This window comes from Polypterus senegalus, chromosome 8 (genome assembly GCF_016835505.1).
Source record: "Polypterus senegalus isolate Bchr_013 chromosome 8, ASM1683550v1, whole genome shotgun sequence".
Lineage (NCBI taxonomy): Eukaryota > Metazoa > Chordata > Cladistia > Polypteriformes > Polypteridae > Polypterus > Polypterus senegalus.
Genome location: NC_053161.1, coordinates 139,207,016 through 139,225,474, shown reverse-complemented (window position 1 = coordinate 139,225,474; position 18,459 = coordinate 139,207,016). Strand labels below are relative to the sequence as shown.

At 36.0% G+C, this 18,459-nt stretch overlaps 1 protein-coding gene across 1 annotated transcript in view; it reads right to left on the bottom strand.

The window, feature by feature from the left end:
* washc4 (WASH complex subunit 4) overlaps positions 1-18,459 on the bottom strand; it is a 101,553-nt gene that overhangs the window by 19,008 nt on the left and 64,086 nt on the right. The window contains exons 16-26 of the mRNA XM_039761826.1: positions 17,795-17,902; positions 17,320-17,466; positions 16,451-16,530; positions 13,831-13,936; positions 13,554-13,670; positions 13,188-13,356; positions 12,502-12,656; positions 11,227-11,301; positions 11,024-11,128; positions 9,941-10,075; positions 6,991-7,099 (exon numbers count right to left, since the gene is read on the bottom strand). Of these exons, the coding sequence (XP_039617760.1) occupies positions 6,991-7,099; positions 9,941-10,075; positions 11,024-11,128; positions 11,227-11,301; positions 12,502-12,656; positions 13,188-13,356; positions 13,554-13,670; positions 13,831-13,936; positions 16,451-16,530; positions 17,320-17,466; positions 17,795-17,902 (1,306 nt within the window). The remainder of the gene's footprint in view (positions 1-6,990; positions 7,100-9,940; positions 10,076-11,023; positions 11,129-11,226; positions 11,302-12,501; positions 12,657-13,187; positions 13,357-13,553; positions 13,671-13,830; positions 13,937-16,450; positions 16,531-17,319; positions 17,467-17,794; positions 17,903-18,459) is intronic.

The window sequence follows — 18,459 nt, the reverse complement described above, 5'->3', positions numbered from 1 at the left end:
ACACTGTTTATAAATATTCCCCGCAGAGTTATACAGTATAATCCCTTTGTATTCTCTTAGATATTAGGTAAGATTTATTGAAATTATGTATATAAACACACTGTTTATATACAGTAAAACCTAAATATTATTTTAAAGATATTGAGTGTCTCCGATATCACATATGTTACAGCCATTACGATAGACAGGCCACCAGCAATAAATACATACAATGCAAGAAAAATAGTATACAGTAAATGTGTGTACAGTGACACTAAACGTACGTACATGTACTAAGTACTGTAAGTAGAAAATTAATTATGGTTACTCACCAACAATGACACGATGACTTGTCTGATAACAATGAGTTTAATTTTACTGCACAACAAAGGAGAGCGTTACAGCCCTTAAAGGAGCCACTTCAGGCGATTGTGTAGCACTGCCGTTGTTGTTCTTCTTCTGGCAGTCTTCAATCCAAATCCCTAAAGCAGATTCCATTCAGACTGCTGCCTTATTACATCCACTTACAACTTGTTTTGCACCCTGGTTAAAAGGACACTGCGGCCGTAGATCTTATATTCCTTTCCTACTTTTTAAATAAAAAGAATCGTAGCCTTCAACAAATCCAAAACGTTTACCTTTTCGGCAATTGTTAACATCTTCCGTTTGTGCTTGGGCACGGCCCCTGAAGCAGGAGCAGATCGTTTTGGAGCCATAATGAAGGGCTTGACTAGGCACAAAGATAAACACAAAAGAGCACAACTCTTTACACAGCGAAACACGTTGATGCTGAATGAGCGAGACGAGACTTCCTGGTTAACACTGCATTCAGCAAGCAGGAACTTAACTGCGTGCTCTGATTGGTTAGCTTCTCAGTCATCCACCAATAGCGTCCCTTGTATGAAATCAACTGGGCAAACCAACTGAGGAAGCATGTACAGGAAGTAAAAAGACACATTGTCCGCAGAACCCGCGAAGCAGCGGAAAATGCGCGTTATATATTTAGTTATGCTTTCATATAAAATCCGCGATAGAGTGAAGCCGAGAAAGTTGAAGCGTGATATAGCGAGGGATTACTGTATACATATATATATACATACACATATATATATATATATATATATATATATATATATATACACACACATATATATACACACACATATATACACACACACACATATATATATATATATATATATATATATATATATATATATATATATATATATATATATATATATATATACACACACACTCGCCTAAAGGATTATTAGGAACACCATACTAATACGGTGTTTGACCCCCTTTCGCCTTCAGAACTGCCGTAATTCTACATGGCATTGATTCAACGAGGTGCTGAAAGCATTCTTTAGAAATGTTGGCCCATATCGATAGGATAGCATCTTGCAGTTGATGGAGATTTGTGGGATGCACATCCAGGGTACGAAGCTCCCGTTCCACCACATCCCAAAGATGCTCTACTGGGTTGAGATCTGGTGACTGCGGGGGCCATTTTAGTACAGTGAACTCATTGTCATGTTCAAGAAACCAATTTGAAACGATTCGAGCTTTGTGACATGGTGCATTATCCCGCTGGAAGTAGCCATTAGAGGATGGGTACATGGTGGTCATGAAGGGATGGACATGGTCAGAAACAATGCTTAGGTAGCCCGTGGCATTTAAACACCACCACCAGCCTGCACAGTGGTAACAAGGCATGATGGATCCATATTCTCATTCTGTATACTCCAAATTCTGACTCTACCATTTGAATGTCTCAACAGAAATCGAGACTCATCAGACCAGACAACAATTTTCCAGTCTTCAACTGTCCAATTTTGGTGAGCTCGTGCAAATTGTAGCCTATTTTTCCTATTTGTAGTGGAGATGAGTGGTACCCGGTGGGGTCTTCTGCTGTTGTAGCCCATCCGCCTCAAGGTTGTGCGTGTTGTGGCTTCACAAATGCTTTGCTGCATACCTCGGTTGTAACGAGTGGTTATTTCAGTCAAAGTTGCTCTTCTATCAGCTTGAATCAGTTGGCCCATTCTTCTCTGACCTCTAGCATCAACAAGGCATTTTCGCCCACAGGACTGCCGCATACTGGATGTTTTTCCCTTTTCACACCATTCTTTGTAAACCCTAGAAATGGTTGTGCGTGAAAATCCCAGTAACTGAGCAGATTGTGAAATACTCAGACCGGCCCGTCCGGCACCAACAACCATGCCACGCTCAAAATTGCTTAAATCACCTTTCTTTCCCATTCTGACATTTAGTTTGGAGTTCAGGAGATTGTCTTGACCAGGACCACACCCCTAAAAGCAACTCCATGTGATTGGTTGATTAGATAATTTCATTAATGAGAAATTGAACAGGTGTTCCTAATAATCCTTTAGGTGAGTGTATATATATATATATATATATATATATATATAGCATTTTTAATGTAGGTAGATAATTTCGACCTGGTCATTTTAATAGTAGCTCGTAAGCAGGAAAAGTGTGGGCACCCCTGAACTAGATAGTACTTATATGACAACATGAACTGCTTGTAGATAAAGTTAGTCTTTTATTGGTGTCAACATATTGCAGTAGTTTTATTAAAAATAAGTGTTGGTCGTTCTAAAACCGTTCACATGTGAGATGCCCGTGCACTGTGTCATCCCTGGGAGCCCAGGATTCCCAGGAATGACATGTGGGATTCCCTAATTCCCGGGAATGGATTCCCTATGTAGTACATCTTCCTTGGATAACATTAGACAATAAAGGAGATCTTGATATGCCATTCATATTAAAACATTAACGGTTTCCCATTTTCAACTCACAGAGATAAACATTCGAAAAAGTCTGTTTATTTATTAGCGAGAAAGAAACGAAATTCTCACACGGGCAGTTATACGTTGCATTGTCATGATGCAAGTCCAAACATAGAATCAAAATTCGTAACGTTATTGATGAAAATTTAAATAAAAAAATTGTTTTTATTAAAGTTTTACAGTAAAAGTGTAAGTTTAAAAAAAAAATATTTGCGTGTTAATTTCAAAGCCAAACAGAATGAAATCATATAACGAAATCATGCAATGAAAAACTCGAACGCAACATGAAACATACTTTACTTTCAAATTATTACATTTTATTTTTTAATATGGTTAATTACTCGCTTTAATGTAAAATAGTTAGTTCTATTATGCATATGTAAGAATTCCCATGAAAATAACAATCTGTTTAACTTGTACATCCGCATCATCATATGTGAGCGGCAGAACCGTAAAGTGGCTTGCGTGTAGCGCCGGCCCAGGAGTAAGTAAGCAAAGCGAGCAGGAGGCAAAGCCCCCTAGTACTTTCATAAATAAATAAATCTTCTAAATGGAAAACATAACATTCATAAACCTGCTTAACACTAGAATCCTTGAAGCCTACGCAAAAACTTGTAATCCCGGGCCACCTCAAATTCCTTTGCATCTCTCCATAAGTGACTTTTGTTTTATAAATGTGTCGATCAGCACAAAAACAGCAAGCAGCCTGCTATCCCATCCCCTGCCTTAACAGAGCTCAACATGGGCAAAAAGTTCTCCCAGCTCAAGGCTCCTTATCTGCATGTGAGGTGCCTGGAGTTGCATAGGGTAAATAATACAGTAAATCTTTATCTATACTAATAAAAGGCAAAGCCCTCACTGACTGACTGACTGACTCACTCACTCACTCACTCACTACTAATTCTCCAAGTTCCCGTGTGGGTAGAAGGCTGAAATTTGGCAGGCTCATTCCTTACAGCTTCCTTACAAAAGTTGGGCAGGTTTCATTTCGAAATTCTACGTGTAATGGTCATAACTGGAAGCTATTTTTCTCCATTTACTGTAATGGAGTTGAGCTCGAAAGCCGTGGGGGGCGGAGTTTCGTGTGACATCATCACGCCTACCACGTAATCACGTGAACTGACTGTCAACGCAGTGCGTAGAAAACCAGGAAGAGCTCCAAAAGCGCTTAAGAAAACATGCATTATATAATTGAGAAGGCAGCGAAACAATAAGAAGCGAGCGAGTGACATATACAACCATATTCATGAGTGCTGCTACTTCGGAAACAAAGCAAGGTGTAAACCTAAAGTTTAAATTAAGTTCATAGACAGGCTGCCGCTGGCGTTTGTCATGCCCATGGGTAATGCGAGATACAAGTTTGAGAGGAAGCAGGATATAAACGAGTTTTGATCACTTTGTAACTAAGTTAAAATTGCAGGTGAAGGGCTGTGCTTATGCAAATTCCGAGAGACTGTGTTTGTGGGGGATTGACAGTTAAGGCGGGTGGGGAGTCACGTCATCATCTCCCATCCCATTCAACTCATTTCGCTCTGAGCTGAGCTCCGCAGCTAACGCAGTCTTACAGAAGTGACTTTGTGATGCTGCCACCAAATACTCACAGAAAAATCCACAAGTTAATACACGCTGTCTCTACAGTTTCTCCACACTGAATCCTCCAGGCACTACTTACAAAAGGTTACATTGACAATTGTGTTACGTTATTTTTAAAATGTTTCCTTTTCTTAGCACAAGCACAGCTGAGAAGCTTCGATGCATATGCTCCATAACGCATTAAAAAAATCACGCATTTAATCACACTTTGCAATACAAGGGGAACTTCTGTCAATGCATGATTTCCTGGTACACCGATTACATTGATCAGCGCTTCCTGATTTATTTTACCCTTGCACACCCTTGGTTTGAGAAGAAGTATGAAAAAATATGAGGTTAACACAGAAAAACAGATCACCAATTGAAGCTTTATGAATAATCGATTTGCCATCAATAATTGTTTTGGTAAAGCCATACTCAGTGTAATCCTCCTTCCATTTTATAATTTTTCCGCCACTAGCCATGATTAAATGAGCGGTAAAAAGTAAGAGCGCGAGGGTGACTTATTCAGGCAGGCAACGGCTCAATAGCTCAAATTTGGATATAAGTAGGTTCTATTTAGTCGCCAGAAATATCTTTGTTAAGAATGGAAGTTGAATTTAGTCTTTAAATTTCTATGGTAAAGAAAAAGTTATGCAATGATGACTAAATTTAACTATATAAAGTCAAAAGTTTTATATATAAAGTCATTCCGAATATATAAAGTCAAACTTGATTATATAAAGTCACTGTCAGAATAAATAAAGTCAAAACTTAAATATATAAAGTCATTCCCAAATATATAAAGTCAAAACTTAAATATATAAAGTCAGTGTCGGAATATATAAAGTCAGTGCTTTATATATTCTGACGCTGACTTTATATATTCCAGCACTGACTTTATATATTCAGAAAAAAGTTTTGACTTTATGTATACTGACACTGACTTTATATATTCAAGTTTTGACTTTATATATTCGGACGACTTTATATATTCACAAAATCAATGTATTTGCCTGTTTAGCACCCCATAGTATATGTGTGTGTGTATATATGTACACATGTATGTATGTATGTGTATATATATTTATATATATATATATATATATATATATATATATATATATATATATATATAGTTATTGTCAATCATGTTACGTTATTATTAAAATGTTTCCTTTTCTTTTTACTTCTCCGCTGCCAAGCACGGGTATTTGGCTATATATATAGAGAACAACACTCATATCAATGACAAACCAATTACATTAACAATCATGTTACGTTAGTTTTAAAATTTTTCCTTTTCTTTTTCATAACTTCTTTAATACACTACTTCTCCGCTGCGAAGCGCAGGTATTCTGCTAGTTTGGAAAACATGCATTGCAGGTGTGTTCCATTGTCTACAAAGATTTTGGTAAATGCAGGATAAAAGAAAATGATGTTATACTAATAATTTTGTGAAGTTAATAATGTGTGAAGGCTTTAGTTTAAAATTCAAACAAATGTGTGCTTTTATTCAAGAATATAACCAAAGTAAAAAAAAAAAAAAAATTCATTCAATTTACATATTGCCGTCAATGAGTTACAAACCCAAACTCAAATCTCAATTGACAGAAAATTAATACGCATTCTAGGATGATGCAGAGGTAAGAACTGCTGTCTTATAATGAAAAGTTTGCCGGTTTGGGTTCCGGCGCTCCGCGTTTTGAGTAGTGAGCTGCTATTATTATTATAATATAATAAAAGCATACATTTCATTTGAGTCTAACACCCAGTGGTGTAAATTTCTGCTACTTGTAAAAGTTAGAGCTTTTCTTCATTTATTATTCAGTTTTATTCTCTCAGTCACATTCAAGTGGTATAACGAACTTGCTTCTCCATCTCTGAGCTGATGGCGTTTATTACCATTCTTTTCACAAGGGCAGCGATGACCACAGTTAGTACTGTGGTTAATGCCTGCTCCGAATTATTTGTTGTACTGGCAGTCAAAGATATGAAGTCCCATGACTGCTATCAGACTGGACAAAGGCAGGACCGTAACAGACAGCTTCTTTACAGCGCTTTCACTGGCTAAAAGACTACTGCACCACACCATAAGTAAAATGGGGCTTCCACCTACAGCTAAAGTCACTTCAGTATGTGAGTAATTTGCCACATTAGTATTTAGATCTGGCAGTGCAGTCACTCATTACACAGTGCAGCAGTCTAGCTATCCTAGGCTACCAGCAACACTGTATAAATGGCTGCCTATACCTTACCACAGAATTGTTTAAGAGTAATTCACTTCATTGTAACATAATGGTAGATTTGCCAAATGCAGGATAATTCACCGTGACCCATTAACATGACAAGCCATCAAAATTATAGTAATATAAAAAGCAGCTGTGCTTTATTCAGTGAATCTGGCCAAGATTACAGTATAATGTATGCCCATTACTTTTAAAGAATCTATCATATTTTGAAAAGAAATCAATAAGGTAAATTCAGAAGGATTTATCTTTTTAATGTTAAATTTTAGTCTATTCTCTTCATAAAATGTTGAATCAATGAAAATCTATGGACACTGATAAAAAAAAGACATGCACCACATATAACAGACTATAGTTAGAAAGGCAGGCCATACCTATTTGGCTGATGAGCTGCCGAAACTGGTCAAGATAGCTCTGTCCATCAGGTGTGATTCCAAGCTTGCGAATTCCACGGTTAAATTTCTCAGCTCTTTCAAATGGATACTGAAAAAACGTAATTTAACAAAACCATGCATAAAATACTGGATTATTCACATACGTATCTTACCTTGCTATTTAACTTAAGACAATCAGTGAAAATACAAGTGGCAAATGTCTTAAAAGAAAAGTGTAGTTTAATTATTCTTCATGCATTACATTTCTTTTGCAAGAAATTTACACATAAAATTTTTAACTTTTATATGAATTTTACACATACAATTAAGGCTCATATTCAGTTTTCACAACAAAACAGAATTGCTTACAGAGCAACTATAAAATTATAATTTCACTAAAATGTTGTGAAAGGCTACTGATATGTATGCAGATCAGAAAAAAATAAAACAACCGTTGCATACTTTCAAATAAAGATGGTAACTGTTAATGTAACATAATCATCAAATATTACAAATCAAATATGGACATTGGTTTGAAACCTGAAGTGATTTCAAATAGTGGATGTGGAGAAGATGCATAGCACTGAGTTATGCATCATAGTGCTGGTTACAAAAGACTTGTGTAACTACTGCATGTAAAAACCAGATGAACAGGACAACTCATTCACTGATTTAAATGATTGTGCAACATGTACACTTGTGCCCTTGAAAGTACATAATTTAGCATAAAACAGATTAACTTCCATATGAATGCTAAAACAAGTTAAAAGTCTAAATAAAGTTTTCAAGGTTTTACACAGCATTTGGTATTTATTGGCAGGTCACACTATGTCACAGCATACACTTTAGTGACAACTGTTCCTTCCAATCAGTTTTTTATGTGATCTGCTGGCACACACTTCCATTTATTTATTATTTATATATTTTTTACTTTACAATTTGCCCAATAGCAAATAGTATGAGGCACTTTAGACATACACAGTAGAGTATCACATTACACATCTGTATGGGTATTATTTCGTTTTTATACATACATACATACATACATACATACATACATACATACATACGGTATATCTACATACATACATGCATGTATGTATGCCCATAAATATTTGGACAGAGACTTTTTTCTAATTATGGTTCTGTATATTACCACATATATATATATATATACACACATATATATAGGGCTTGTGCCTCCTCCAGACCGCGAGGGGGCGTCCGTCCTGGTTAGGATGGGGGCCACGGGTTGAGGGCATGGAAGCCCTTCCCTGTAGGGGCCCGTGGTCACCGCCAGGCGGCGCCCCGATGCCGGTTTATCCCGTGCGGTTGCCGGTCGGGCTGGAGCCCGCCGGGACGCTTGAGGACCGGAGGAGGGCGAGTGCCTCCTCCAGACAGAGTGGGGCGTCCGTCCTGGTTAGGCAGGGGGCCTCGGGTACAGGGCTTCGAAGCCCAGCCCTGTAGGGACCCGTGGCCACCGCCAGGCGGCGCCGGTGCCTAATTATCCCGGAGCCCGGCACTTCCGCCACACCAGGAAGTGCCGGGGAAGACAGCCGACACTTCCGCCACGCTGGGGCGTGGCTAAGGACGGAACACCTGGGGCTCATCCGGGAGCCTTATTTAAGGGGCCGCCTCCCTCCAGTCATTGGTGGAAGTCGGGAGGAAGCGGACTGAGCTGGAGAGCGAGGATAGGAGGCGGCCAGGAAGCAAGGCACAGAACTGTGGGCCCTGGACTTGGGGGAATCAGTGCTGGAGGCACTGGGGTTGTGAGTGCACGTGACTTTCATGATTATTGTACATAGTGTAAATAAACAGTGTGATGGGTGAGAAAATGTTGTCCGTCTGTCTGTGCCGGGGCCAGCGTTCACTATATATATATATATATATATATATATATATATATATATATATATATACATATATATATATATATATATATATACATATATATATATATATATACATATATATATATATATATATATATATATATATATATATATATATATATACACATATACACATATATATATAAATATATAAATATATATATATATACAGTATATGGGATGGCTGGGGATTGTGCCCTACAGGAAGACCTGGAGGAGCAGAGAACCAGGAGGAGGGCAATTTATATCCTAGGACATGAGAGAACAGCACCCCTGGGTTGCATCGGGGCCACAGGCTCAGGGCTCTGGAGCTCAAACCTGTTGGGGTCCGTGGCCACAGCCAGGGGGCACCTGAACAGCTCCGGAAGCAATATCTGCAGCACTTACACCACAACGGGAAGTGCTGCCTGAAGAGGAGCTGGATTCATGGGCAGCGCTACCACCACACCCAGAAGTGCTGCCGGAGGTTAAATCCGGAAGCACCTGGAGAACTTCCAGGTGCACTATAAAAGGGGCTGCCTCACTCCATTAGTCTATCCGGAGTCGGAAGGCGGAGGACAGAGCTTGCAAGAGAGGAGTGAAGACGGCAGAAAAGAAAGAAAAAAGTCAAAGTAAGGTCTGTGAGCATTGTTGGTGGTTGGTGCTCCGAGTGCTGTTTAAAGGAAAAGAAAATAAAACATGTGTGCTTTGGGACAATTGGTGTCCGGGGTTCAAGTTCACACACATACATATACACACTAGTAGTCCCCCACTTTGTTTTACCAGTAGGAGCATTGGCAGGCAAATTGACCTCCTAATGGTCACATAGTTTCAGTACCATGATTTGAGACCAAAGCCTTAACCACTACATCATACTGCCATCAATATGAACAACCAACTTTCTTTACTTCTTGATTTTACCACTCTGTACCACTATCACTACTTGAAATCAAAACTATAGTCTAAAACATTAAAATGTACAGTAACACTATATGTTACCAAGATATCATCTTAAGAAGAAATCAGCAAAAAATACTGAATTAAAGCAAACACTCAGTGGCCTGTAATGCTTGTCATACCTTTTGGTCAATTTGGTCCTTCATTTCACGAAAGAAGCGAATGTCTTTAATTAACCTTGACTTGATGTGTTCATCATACATGAACTGGCTGAATATGTAGAATTTCTTGCGGAGAAACTGGTATGTGAAATTAACCTGTTAAGGCAATGGATAATTAAAAAAATAAAATACCTCTAGGAAAGGCAGTTCAAATTTCAAAATGCCCTTGCTCATTTTCACTCAGGCTGCTTAATTAACAGGACACTATAAAGCTTGATAAACATTGTATTTATACTAAGAATCATCCAGTATTTGTTTTACTGCTTCCCATGATCAGAATGGTAAATTCAAAGCACAGCCTTTACCAGTAAAATACTTATTGTACTGCAAAGTCTCACCTATTTGAAGGAGAAAATGCATATCCTTATTATATAGTGCAGGACAGACTAGGATAAAAGTTTACTTTTCAGCAGGATCACAGTCCAAAGCAACACCGGATTGTTTAAAAATAAGAAAGTGTTAATGTGCTTGAACAACCACTCATAGTTATTGACACTGACCCCAGAATGTAGGACAATGTTCAGGAGAAGTTTACCAACAAAAATTATATTTGCAAGTATCTACATACTTCAATAAAAATTAATGCTTCTTTATATTGAAGGCACTGTAAGTGACTTAATGGTTACTAATTCTGCCTCTCGGGTCCAAAGGCATGCACTCAATTGGCATTGGTGATTTATTAGCAAAAATAAAACAAACACACAGGGTGATGTAACAATGTAAGTGTAAAAATTCAGGTAAAAAAAGCTCCTACTGGCCTACCTACATACAGTATAATGGTGGATCTCTTTCTAATCTGCTGAATAACTGATCTACTTTTCCTCAAAGAACTATAATCTTTCCTATTCTCTAGTGGATGGGCAGTCCCACAAGTGTTTGAAAAGAAATGCTTTTATCAATTCCATTCATGAAAATCTTAATACAAAGTACAAAAGCAGACAATAAAAATATACATAACAACATGATGCAACTAACAGGACAATTTAGTATTAGATATATAGATTTCTACTTTCTCAACAAAGTTTGATTAAAGAACTACCTCACCGTGGTATTCATGATTCCTGTCCCATGCGTCCGGATGGAGTTTGCAATATGCCGGATGTTAATGGTGTTCAGGTGCTTATTATTGCTAGTCTTTTCAATAAAAATCTGCAATTAATTAATATGAAAAACAGAATATAATGTTTTGCTTAAAGAATTTAAAAAACAGCAACAGAAATGAAGTATTTCAGCCAACGATTACTCACCTGATTATTAAGGTTATAAAGGTAACGGGACACAAAAACATGGATATTCCTCATGATCTCCAACACATCAAGACCCTGAAACAATTAATGTTGTTAATTTTTCCCTATATTGTATTTAACCCATATTGCCATATACTTTGGAATAATTATATTAACACTTTGTGCCAAAATCTCTTTTAATGCCAGAATCTGACAATAATGAAAAACAATTAAAACACAAAGGAAGCATGTGATGACGCCATAAATACTAAGGTATGTTTTGCACAAGGTACTGTGTCAGACTGCAACCTGTGCCACATGATGATAACACAGTGACTAAAAAAGGATATGCACCAGGGGTGTAAATATCTGGGCACAAAAGGACAATACTCTCTCTTAAAAAATAGGGACCAAAAGCCAATCTGTTTCATCTAATATGCTTTTGACTGACCCTCCCTCTCATACCTTGGCATGATTGACCACATCTCTAACATAAACTGAACCATCTTCTTGCATTACTTTGTGTTTTCTTTATATGTTAACTGCCTTTTATTGGCCAATTAAAAAGATTACAATATGGAAGATTTCGAGACAACCCCATCTTCAGGTGGTTTGTAAACAGAAGAAAGGGGCATGAGTTGCCTCAAAAGCTTGCATACAGTTAGCCAGTACAAGGTGTAATTTTGCTTGACTTTTCATTGCATCCATAATGGCTAATGTGGTACTACACCCTACCAATATTTGAACTACCAAAACACTATGTGTTCATTTATACTTTAAGGTTCAGTGTACAGAGGATCTAAACAAACAAATATGCAATGTTTTTTGGAGCCAAGGGGATATAATCTGGAAAATCAAACTTTTTTTTGTTTTAATTTATCCTTCCTCATCCCAATTTAATTCCCAAGAAATCATCTTTAATAAAATGAAAATAGGGTGTCATGGTAGCACGTCCTCAGCAACATGCATGTTAGGTTAATTAGCAATTGAAAATTGACCTCAGTATGAGCTTGGGTTTGAGTATGCCTCAATGAACTGGCATTCTATGCTGTCTAGTACCGTTTCCTTCTTTACATCCAGTGCTACCAAAATAGGCTTTAGCCCACCCATTAAACCAAAATTGGATTAAGTATGTTTGGAAATGCTATGATATGTCAAAAATTAAAACAGTTAGGACACATTAGTAAATGCACATTGAACTAACAATATACGTGTCCCTTTTTTTTTACTGGAAAGAGTTTCATCTTTAAAAGAAAACTGACATCAATGTATAATTTCCCTCCTAACTCAACTAACCTGCTCCAAGGTTTGGCTGGGGAGGTGTGCTTCTGTCATCATCAGCCCATAGCGCTGGATTGCAAGGTTTCTCATTTCACTGTATGTAGCCCAGTCATGCAAAGCTACTGTTGTCAGGTTGTAAAATGTTTTATCCAGGTAATGTGTCACATAGGCTGCAACCAGTAAGTCAGTAGAAGAAGTGGTTAGCACCATGACAAGCAAACAATAATTCAAATTAATTAAATATATATTAAATTGATGTAGAGAGAGAATATCTCAAAGAAATAACAGTAGATTTCAAAACAGTATATATAGCTCATATTAAGAAGCAACTACAGTATGTTGCTTCTATCCAAAAAAACAAGAGGCACAATTTACAGGGTCATTCTAAAGTAAATGTTTACAATTATCTTCAGCCAAATTGTTACAAAGCAAGAATGGTTTTCCCTGTCATATTTTATAATTAGAGGTACTTTCATAGCACTGAGAAATATGGTGGAGTTTAAATTCAGTAATGACTAATAATCGGGTATATGTGCATGACAAAACAAAACAAAAAAAAACTGCAGCAAAGAATTGATACAGACAGATAAACTTTACCCTATGACTAATAGTACTAGATGTATTGGTTTTACTCTTTATAATCTTAAGTTTTGCACTAAATCAAACTTATCTTAAATTAATAAATAAGTAATTAAAATCACCTTTAATATCAATGAAGCGGCTGAAGAATCTGATTGGTTTTACTGAAAAAAAGTGTGCAAGATCCTTCATTCCAACTTTGAAGGGGTTTCTGTCATCGAGCTTAAGATGAGTATGTACTGATAAGCGCAGGTCTTTTTCAATCTCCTTACACAGCTTATCTAACAAGTGCTGTTGCAATGACAAGTCATAAATTTAGATTTCACATATCAGAAACTGTACAAGCTACATAACCCCTAGATTTACAAAAATGTACCTATTGGCAAAATAAAGCAATTTTTCACTAATAAAATAAAGTAAATCTTGCAAAATATAACAAGAATGGAAAATAAATTGCACTGTCCAAATTAAGATGAAATTCTGAATACCTCTTTGAAAACATCCATAATTTCACGATCATAATTCTCCAGCAACTGCTCACTAGACTCCAAGTGCCGAGCACCTAACATTGCGAGTACGCAGTCTCGAAGAGCACTAAACATGTACTGTCAATAAATAAATAACAAAATATATGAATATTCAAACTTCTACCTGAAGTGAAATGAATGTTATAATTTTAAATATGCACTGATCCTTTTATTTTGAATTACATAAATTTTACACAAACTTCTTGCACAAAAACCAAACATGAAAATTAATGCTTACATGAATTCGAGATGCATCAACAGCATTATCATAAACGTCATCCAGATAGATGGGGAATACAGCTCTGTGCCAGTACAAAAAACTGCAGTCACAATGAATCCGTACTCTAATAAAGAAACCCAGTATTATTTATGGACAAATATAAAACAAATAGTTAAAAGGTAAATCCAAAAGAGAGGTAGATTATAAAACACAAATAGAGATGTACCTTACACTCTGGATATAAATAACTAGAAATGATGAATTACTTTTTTTTGTCAAATGTTATCATTACTAAAATACACCAAAAAAAAACCCCCAAACTAACAACATATTGGTGCATCCTCAATGGCCTGCTTAAATGTAGAAGTCCCCTGCAGTCTCCATCCCAGAAAGTGCTCAAATAATCTATGACAAATTATATTTGTAACACCAAAGCATTTTTGATGAAATATTAACCAAATATCTTAACCAACTTGCAAAATGTTCAGGTTTTCGTTTTCTAGATATGTCAGCTATAACCTTTTCTCTGTATTACTTAAGGCATGTTAAAGGTAAATGAAAGTATAGTCATGTATCTTCTCTGCAATTTTTTCTGCCTCTTTTTACACTGCTCCAGAGTCTTGCACTACTTGGACATTAAGTTTTCATATTTGTAATTTCTTCACTGTGATCTTTTCTCTAATCTTTTACAATTTCTTCTTTACTCTTGTTTTCATCCTCCATATGCCACGCATATCACATCCTGGACCAAGTACATGGATATTAGAGATCTCTGATTCAGGCTTTTCTCTAGCATATCTTTAAAATTTGAAACATAGTTTCACAGTGGTGCATACTCTACATTACCACTAAAAAATCTTACAAGAAAATTCATCAATCCTGCACTGATGTCTGTGATCAAAATTTGTTATATGGTTTAAACTAAAATACTCCAAGAATAACATATACTGATTAAGACCTTTATGATACAAAGTCTAGGCATGTGCATTACATCTTCTAGCATTGAGGAACACAAGTAAAACGTTCATTTAGCACTTTTTGACATGATTACAGGATGTAGGGAACTTACACTATCCAAAGCAACTTACAACATCTGAAATACAATTGGTTAAATTGTATTGGATTAAAAACTGTAAATGCTTTAAAGAAAGCTCTACTGCCTTTAAATGATGAGACTGGAAGCCTCTGTATCCCACCCATTGAAAGCACCACTAAAAAGACGATTACCTTTTACAATCACATAACTACTTTAAAGGAAAAACTACAGGGATGAAGTTCAGTTCACTTCCACAGTTCACCAAAGAAAGCTCTCTGCTGAAGAGGGGCTTAAGGTACACTTTGTTGGAAAAAATATAGAACCCTACACTGTTAACTAGGACACAGGCTGCAAGAAGATCTATAAGGCTTACCTGAACTGAACTGTGTTGTTAAAATTACAGAACACCACTTGCTTATGATCATAAAGAACTAATAACTATGGATTAAGACTTTATGTATCCTTCACTAACTGCCTGAAAACAACAATTATAATGGCTGAAATTGAAAAAATATTAAGGAGTGAATTCAGTGTTCTTACTGTATATTAAAAGCTATACTATTTAAATAAAAGGAAAACTATTTATAAAAATAATCTTGCAATCTGAAATAATTTTCTGGACTAAGACCACAAGGCAAATCTCTAAAAAAAAAAAAAAAAAAAAAACACACAACCCTCATCTCTTTTGATTTAAGACAGCCAAATAATGCTTTATGTGTGAAATTTCAGTAGAGAAACCCAAGACTGTGAACCTATTGTGAATTAACATAAGTGCAATACATATAATGTTAACTTGACATCAGAGTCTCCATTGACTTTCCAAGATCTAAAACCACCTTTTCTTAAACTCACTGACACACTTATATTCTATATAGTTCTTTCCATGGGCGGACTGTATTATATTACAATTATAATAAAAGATAATAATATTAAAATATATCATAATATAATTAAAAATGATCACGGTTACAGTATATATTACAGAATAATCTATGTGAATATACATTGCATATTGAATGCAGTTTAGGTGCTTCTGTTAGCCATCTCAGACACAGTAAAGACTCACTTTCTTTTATACATACGGATATTCATATATACATACACACACACACACCCACACATTTCTCACCTCTCACACATTTACTCTGTGAAGGCTCATAAAGCCTATATAAAACAAAAAAATGACAGGGTAAAGATCTAGAATTACACTAAAACAAAAAACAATCACGATTACAATCTCTATATTCAGTTATACTTTACAGTGCATGCAATAACTGAAAATTTTGGAAGCAGAAGAAATTATTCCTAAATTCCAGCAAGTTTCCAGTTGTTTTTACTGAAAGGGCTATGAAATTAATACATCTCTTTGAACAAGCTCTCTCTGCAGAAATTAGCCTTTATTGAAAGGTCAATATTCAAGAACTTCCATGATCAAGTCACCTCCAAAACATGAACCTTGAGGCAAGTATTTAGGCTTTCCCCCCAAAATAAACAGGGCAACGCATGTACTCAGCTAAAGGAAAACAATATCTTTATTATTAAACAGCGTATATTTAATGATACTATTGCACATCCTAACAACAGAGCTCTAGAACCCCTTACCTGTCCTGTAGTTCACTTACAAGGTCCAGTTTCTTCAGAATCAACTGCAGGCTTAGGAGTTCTTCATCTTTAAAGGTTTTCTGAAAAATAAAAATGACCAAAGAAAAACGATATTTGAAGAGACAGTTGTTCATTATCATTTTCAGCATCACTTCAAATAAATCCTGCATCTTTTATCAACTTTAAATCCTAATACCTGTAATAGGTTTATTATTCCACCATTTTCCACATATAAATGCATGCTCAGAACAAAAAAAATCACAACATTATGATAGCTATTAAAACAAATAACAGTAATCAAGATATAATTACTGTACTTTCTACACTGTTGTGTTGTAGTTTCCAATAACAAGGCAATATGTTCATCTGTTAAAACCTGGATTTGTTTATATAAACATGGAATGCAACAATAATGCATCTCAAATAAATGTTGAACTTACTGATTTATATATAAACCACCTATAAATGCAACAAATTTAGGCATGTTCTCAAAGCATGAAAGTGAATGAAACATATACTAGTTTATTTCTTTAGATGTTAGTTTCAAGTAAACTAATTGAAACCATATGAAAAAATAACTGCAAAATACTTAAAGGTATTTTTAACATGAACTATGAAAAATGCATAGACACCAAAACTATTTAACAAGTGGAAACAATTACCTTACACATTGGAGGCATGGTCTATAAATTTTTACATCAAAGGTTCTTAACCCAATAAATGAGGGCAGCAAACATCTTAACTAAGCTAGCTTCTACAGGCAAGTTTCTAACCATAATTCACCACCAAATAAATAGTCATGGACTAAGCGGCGTTCAGATCCCTGAATGCATTGTTTTGAAAAATAGTATATGGATTTCATTACTCACCATTTGGGTACCAACACTGATTGCCAGCGAAACAATTAGTCTCCTCTCTTTAGTACTGGGCCCATTAAGTGCATTTTCTGCCAGCACCAAAGCTGATAATACATCCAGTCGCTGCTCACTATATTTTTTGTCAGAAATAACTCTTTTCTGTTATAAAGAAAAAAAATATATGGTCATGGGTTTCAAACCATATTATCCCCGTTTTAAGTATATACTTTATGCAGGTATATTTTTACTTGTACATATTAGGTTTTCTGGTTGAGGGAGACAGTTAAAAAAATGGAAATGCAACAGTTTGCAAGAGTTTTTTTAAAACTGCAACTCCATTGTAAGGGACAACATTTCATAAAATGTACAGCTATAGGCATCCCTGTTCAAGAAGCAACAGTTTCTAGAAGTCTTAATAAAAATGTGCAGATTGGCAAAATGTTTACTTGTATCACACTAAAACTATACTGTAGAAAATCATACTGACCTTGGCTACTGAAATAGAATTCAGCGCTTGATATTGAAGATGTTGGATGATGTGAGATACAGAGTCCGCAGTCCCCACTGAACGTCTATGAAACATGTGCTCCACAGCCTAATGAATAATTTGTGAGAAAATTACGCTATTTATGTTTTCTTATGAAAATCATCTGTCATGTAATTAACGGTAATTTTATAAACACATATAGGGTCAGAGTTTCCCCACCTTATATGGCTTGTGACCCCATTTTGAAATCTGAACTTTTTCACAGCCCCAGTTGTTTAAAATATTGGCATTCCTTTCCTATCAATACATTGTTTAAGGGTGAGCTACAGTATATATTACAGAATATTTTAGTACAGGTACACCTTCACTAATCCATCACCACTGGGCCCTGAGGGGTGCCAGATTAGTGAAAATGCCATATCAAATAAGTACCACCTCTAAACAGTATCTAAATACCTCATCACCCTTTAAAATATCATGTAAATCAATACAAGTTGAATAATAAAGGAAACACAAACATTAAAAGAAAGAGCAAAGTAAATGTACTTGTGCTGGAAAGGTATGAAAAACCCAAAATTGAAAACTGCATGGTACCAGCATTTTTGGTACCAGAAGTAAATGTTGGGTTTTCTCTGAATCACTCAAGCTCACATAACACTCACCCC